The sequence below is a fragment of the Prionailurus bengalensis genome, chromosome B1 (assembly GCF_016509475.1).
Source record: "Prionailurus bengalensis isolate Pbe53 chromosome B1, Fcat_Pben_1.1_paternal_pri, whole genome shotgun sequence".
Classification (NCBI taxonomy): Eukaryota; Metazoa; Chordata; class Mammalia; order Carnivora; family Felidae; genus Prionailurus; species Prionailurus bengalensis.
Window position 1 is genome coordinate 148,265,334 of NC_057344.1, and position 6,000 is coordinate 148,271,333.

A 6,000-nucleotide genomic window follows, 5' to 3' on the forward strand; every position below is an offset into this window, starting at 1 on the left:
CAGGAAAATAAAGTTACCTTACCTAGGAGTTGTTATCAGCAGATTTTGCTCTGAGAGTCTCATTCAATTTTAAGAAATATTTTTCTTTTACATTCTGTCAAAAAACAGCAATTCTACAACCCTTTCCTAGTCCCTCTTATCTGCTTATCCAATTACACTTTCCTTTTTGACATCATCCAAGACAAACTGAACTGCACACAACACAGGCTTCCTTCAAGTCTCTTGCTTTTCATTTGACTTGCTTTTCCATTACTTTCTATAACATATTGCCATTTAAAACCTTTGTATTTTCAATTACAATGATGAAAAGGCAGGTTCGTAACTATTTTCTTGCTTTATAACCAGTAAGTGTGGAGCAGTGCTGCTGAGCAACCAGTCTTTCAGTAATTGCTAGCAAAGAGGGAGATAAATGGAGTTGAGGCACTTGCGCATATTTGATGGTCTGGAGCACTCAGATGAGACCTTTGCTATTTGTACGAGCCTTTTAGATGGATTTCCACACTCATCTCACAGCTGGGTAACCAAGCTGCCTCTACTTTCTGACTTCAGCTTACAACAGCATGTGCTTTGATTCTCAATGCTTTGTATGCATATTTGTCCTGTGACTCTGTAATATTTGGGGTATAATTTATTAAATCCCCTTGTCCTATATTTGACAAATTTTTTCCTGAAAATTAATGCCTATCTACTACACTGACTCCAAAGTCATTTATATCCAGGGATCTGCCTCTATCTGCCATTCTAAATATACTTGGCACAGCCACTAGAAGAACGGCAAAGGGGCTTCTGAACCAGACTAAATTAACATTAGAAGTTGACCTATCCCTACCCCTCACCCTGATCTTGAAATGACCAGCAAATAGCCACCAGTGTAATTTTCTTTTAGCTTCACCATGGTACCCTCAGAACTAATTCTATTATATTATTATTATCTCATAGAAGCTCATTAGCTGCAGAAACAGTTGTAAAATTAGACTCTAATTTTTTTCCTCTCCACCCATCATTCAGTCCAGGCACTACCATGGATTCTTCTGAGAACTCATTACTATGCTCCTCTAAGATCCCAACAGAGTGCTAGGGGCATTAAATATGGTTTCAGAAAGTTTCAGAAAGTCTCTGTTACATGCTAGAGTTGGTCATCACAATTTTGACAACAAAGACAACCGCAAGTGGCCAAGTGGGAGCCAGGCAAGGAGGAGACAGACTCTCTCCTCCCCCTTTCTTTTGCCCATACTACAGGGGAGACTGGCATATCCTCTACAGCTTATCCTAGCTCTTAGAAGTAGCTTTTATGATCCTCAACATCATAGCTAGCATTTATTAAGCCATTATTAAATGTGAAGGATAATAGCCTTACATGCATGTATTTATAAAATAATCTAAAACCTTTCTAAGTGAAAGGTACTATTTTTAATTTCCCTTTTACAGATGGGTCTAAGGAAATATGCAAAGATTACCAGATGTTAGGAAAATCATGTTTATTCCTTTGCAGTCCATTACTCTCACTCCAGGCATGGTCATAGACTTCAGCCCCAACTTAGCTAATAATGATTAAAAAATCAAAGTATAGATACCAAAAGACTTAATTATTGACTGAAATCCAAAATTATTTCTGAAGTTGAACAAAAATTGTTCTGGGTCAGCTTTGTCCATCTGAATGCCACCCATTCCACTACCTTGCTCTTCTTCCATTAGTTATACTTATTTTGCTTCAACAATCCTTTTTTACTGGCTTCATCCAATTTAAAGTTACTTCTCTCCTGACCTTAAATAAGACATTTTAGACACTACTCCCTCATTATTTTTCTTTTCTCCTCCCCTTACAGCCAAGATTTTTGAAATAGTATGTTCTTTCCTCACACCTGTTAATTCTTTAGTTCTTCACAGAACTTCTGATGGTACCATAACAATAACATTACACTGACCATCTCCTTCTTGCTAAATCTAACCAACGTTTTTCAGTCCTTTTCTTACCAGCCTTCTCTGCAAAAACACTTGACACCCACAACTATTCCTTCCTTCTTGAAACAATTTCTTTGGCATCTGTATCATCATTTTCTACCTTTTGTCCTTCTAGGAGTTTTCCCTTCTCATGCTGTTTTATACTGTCCTCTTCTAGCCATCCTTTACCTCCTTTCCAGAGTTTTCTTCCTTGATCTTTTTTTTAGTACATTTTCCTTGAGCATTCTCATCCAAAGACATGCCTTTAATCTCCAAATCCCTACCTTCAGGCCAAGATCTCTTCCTTCAGCACTGAGCATTTTATCCAACTTTATGGGGCTCTCTTGTTCCAGAAGAAATTCGAATTCAACGAGCCCCAAATCTTCCCCTTAAAAACCTCCTCTTGTATTTCCTAAATTTATGAATATCACAATTCACCCACTGTCTAAGATAACAAATACTTCTGTATTTCACCTGTTTTCCATATTCGTCCAAATTCCAAATCCTACTGATTCTATGATTCTAACACCTCAGTATCTTGGTCTCCCTATCTACTTCTAAGTTACTGGTACTTAAATTGAGGCAATCCTTTGCCTGGATTACAACATCCCCGATTGGTTGTATCCCCCCCCCCTTCCTTTTCTTACACCTAACCTCATCTCTATACAGAGATCAGAATAATCTTTGTAAAATACCAAATAGTTAATACATTCCTATAATTGCTCTCCATTGCATCTAAAGTTTTGTTTTGTTTTTAAATAGAGTTTGGACCTTTGTCTGACCCTTCAGTCAGATCTACCATTACTTCTTGTTCTTCCTCCTTTGACTCTCCTGAACTATTTGCAAGTTTTCAAGTACCTTAAGCTTGCTCTTACCTCAAGGATTTTGCACATTATGACTCATCCCCTATTGCCTAATCCTTCTACTTCATCCTGACTAAATTTTTCAAGTTTCAGGATACAATTTAAACCTCACCTCCTCTGGGAGTCCTTCCCTGACACTCAAGCTCTTCTGTTTTCTCTTTGTACTCTGTGCACACCCAATAATTAGATCTTATTAACTATTGACTTTTTTTCTGGTCTGTTTTTCCTGGGACACTGTAAATTTTAAGAGCAGGGACAGTATAGAACCAAACGTGAATGATGGCCAATAAATAAATATGAAATGACATTTTGACAAGAATCTTTTCCCCCAAAAAAGTTTCACATTTTTGTATACCATCTGCAACAGTCTACAAAATACTTTATGACTTAGAAGACATTTTTTTCATTGCAGATTGAGGCTGAAATGAAAAATACCCTATAGTCCTGATGCATGTGTATTGTCTTAGGTAAGTATAGTTTTTGAAGGCAGCAAAGAATGTAGATTTACACAATGTATTTTAAACATCAGCATTTGAATAGTCTCCTTTCTGTTAGCTATTCAAACTGATTTTACAGATGAAAATATTAAGTATGTGAAAAAGTTAAAGAGCTTATACAAGCATACACAACCAACTTCTGACCTGTCTAGGACTAGAAACCAGGTCTCCAGCTTGATACGTACCTATTACAACCTCACATCTAAGGTAATGACAGCATAGAGACCATTTCAGGGATTTTGATGAATTAAAAGTTTAAAGATTTAAAGACCGAGTTCATCAAGTCTTAAAGACCACAGAGCTCTTAGGAGGAGAAAGGCATTTTTCAAATTAAAGCATGTTTGAAATATTCTCACTCGCTTATTTTAAATATTACATTTTTACCCATTAAAAAATACATGAAGAGGCTAAGAACAGAAGCTAGAACCCCATACTTTAAACTGAAGGTGACCTCAACTCTGCAAATTAACAGAATTATTCTCTCCAGATTTAATTATATTCATTTTAAAGAGATTACTTCTGAGATTTAAAGTGATGAAAACAATCATTTGGGTCTATCTCAGACCTTACTTGAACTGAGGCTTTTCACCACTGTAAGATTTTTATTTTGCTAATTTACTGACAACATTCCGAAGAATAATGTGGAAGCAAAAACCATTGGCTAAGGAAATTAAATTCTTCTACCACATTCAGGCTTTCAATATAAACTATTTGCATCTGAAACAGTAAAAAAGAAAATTAACACTCAGAGGCAGTACAATGGAGGGGGTGGTGGTCACAGAAATTTGGGGAATTACCCAGTCTACATTAGAATCTCCACTCCAACTATCCATCTCTGTGAGCAAGTTATCTATACCCCCTAAAGCTCGGTTACCTTTTTTGTAAAAAGAAAATTACAACTGCTCCTCCCAGCATTGTTGTAACGATGAAGGTGAGGTGATGTGTATAAAATGCCAAGAAATACTATTAGCAAAGTTGCTACAGTTGCTTCTATTACAGATGTAAATCTAAACTAAAACAAGTTTCCCCCAGAGAGTCTTTTCAGATTTTAAATTGCTCTAGAATAGATCCATTTTCTTTTGATTTTTCTCTTACTAGAACACATCAGCTCTCCAATGACCGAAGTGGCACATATTGTTTAGTAGGAAGCAGTTCCTACAACTGTTAAACCAACTGGCTAGCCCTGCCTGTCTTCTCAGTGAAAGCCTTCATCTCATCAGAGATTTGGCCTTGTAGAAGCAGAAGCCTTTGTCTCAAGGTGTTCTCATCCTCAAGGACACCTATGATTCAGGTCTTCCAGTCAACAGTGTGATGCTATTTGATTAACTAAAACCATTGTAAACCTGAGTTGTCATCTGGACAGTTAGTGGTCCCCTTGATAACTTTCTTTCTTCAAGCCCCAAAATTGATGGATTGTGGCCACATTTGTAGGTCTCACTGGAGAATTATGGTCTCTTAATAAATCCCATAAATCTAGTTATCTTTTTCCTTCAGCTTTGGAAATGGTGTTCCCCGAGTTGCCAACAGATAAAGGATTTGGTCCACACTGAAGATTCAAGTTGGGTAGAAAGCACTACCAGAATTACACTCAGCAGGTGCTTACATGAGAGAAACCTAAGAACTCAGCATAGCCAGGTGCTTACACTTTGAAAGAAACAAGTGAGGAAAACACAGGTGTGTCTGTCTCATCCTCAGACATAACCTCACACAGGACAATGAAAGGTAGAATTTCTTGCACGGTGCAAATAGAACTATGGTATAACTGCTGTAGTATCTTGGGGGGGGTGGGAATCAAAACGGAGACACATTTAGCTCATTACAATGTAGAAGGGGATTTGATAAGAACTTACACTAAGTGTTTTACTAAAATAAAAAACTATCATCTCAATCCCATGACTAAGAAGCCTCATGGTTGCTGTGTTTTTTGCTATGGCAGAGAACATTCTCAGAGCACAAAGCTACATACATCCTTAGTTCAAAGAAGAAAAGCTATGATATACCTTGGCATAACAACAGTGATGGCCTTATGTACAGGTTTTGGGAATTTCTTACATTTTTATTCTGGACCCATCAGGTGGGTCACAGTGGATATATGGGTCATGCTAGACAGGTTTCTCTTAAAACATAAAAATAACCTGATCTTATAAACTTCTGCTGAGCAGTATTATGATTGTGCCCATTAGCTGTTCGTCTAACATTTATTTGCCTTGTTCTCATAGATCTAGTGCTGGAACCACCCTGGGAACAACATCTGATGGCCTTACCTAAGCAAAACCAGAGCTCCTGGGGAGACCAGAATACTTCCTGCTTTTTATTAACTACAGTATCTTTATACAATGAGAAGTATGATAATTTGCTATAAAATAAAAACAATGCAGATCATAAATGTCACCAAGGATGTCACATTGATCTTTAGCACTGTCCCTGTGATTTTCACAAAAATGCTGAGATAGGCAGCCCCCACCTTACAAGCACCTGTTTTCTATCTATTTCTAGAAGATTCACAACGTTAAGTATCCACTTTCAAATTCCCAGTACACAAAGTTCCATTCCTTAATTGCTCCTCAGGCCTAATAGGTACCATTAAGGAAAAGTTAGCCAGGCTTCTATCATAAATAGCCTGGGATTATTCACTTCCTTAAGAACCATCACCACCACCTTCTGGAGAAAACCTTGCTCCCAGGTGCAGGTTGTATGGG

The 6,000-nt window shown here is 37.5% G+C and overlaps 1 protein-coding gene across 2 annotated transcripts in view; it reads left to right on the forward strand.

The window, feature by feature from the left end:
• The window catches only part of GC (GC vitamin D binding protein), a 31,347-nt gene extending 25,655 nt beyond the window's left edge, over positions 1-5,692 (forward strand). Inside the window, exons 12-13 of one of the 2 annotated variants that reach the window (XM_043572506.1) lie at positions 3,217-3,271; positions 5,521-5,692. In XM_043572506.1, the coding sequence (XP_043428441.1) occupies positions 3,217-3,246 (30 nt within the window). In that variant the 3' untranslated portion in view covers positions 3,247-3,271; positions 5,521-5,692. Of the gene's footprint in view, positions 1-3,216; positions 3,272-4,399; positions 4,778-5,520 lie in introns of those variants that run through there. The other variant, XM_043572507.1, reaches the window with a different exon arrangement.
• The last annotated feature ends 308 nt before the right edge of the window (positions 5,693-6,000 follow it).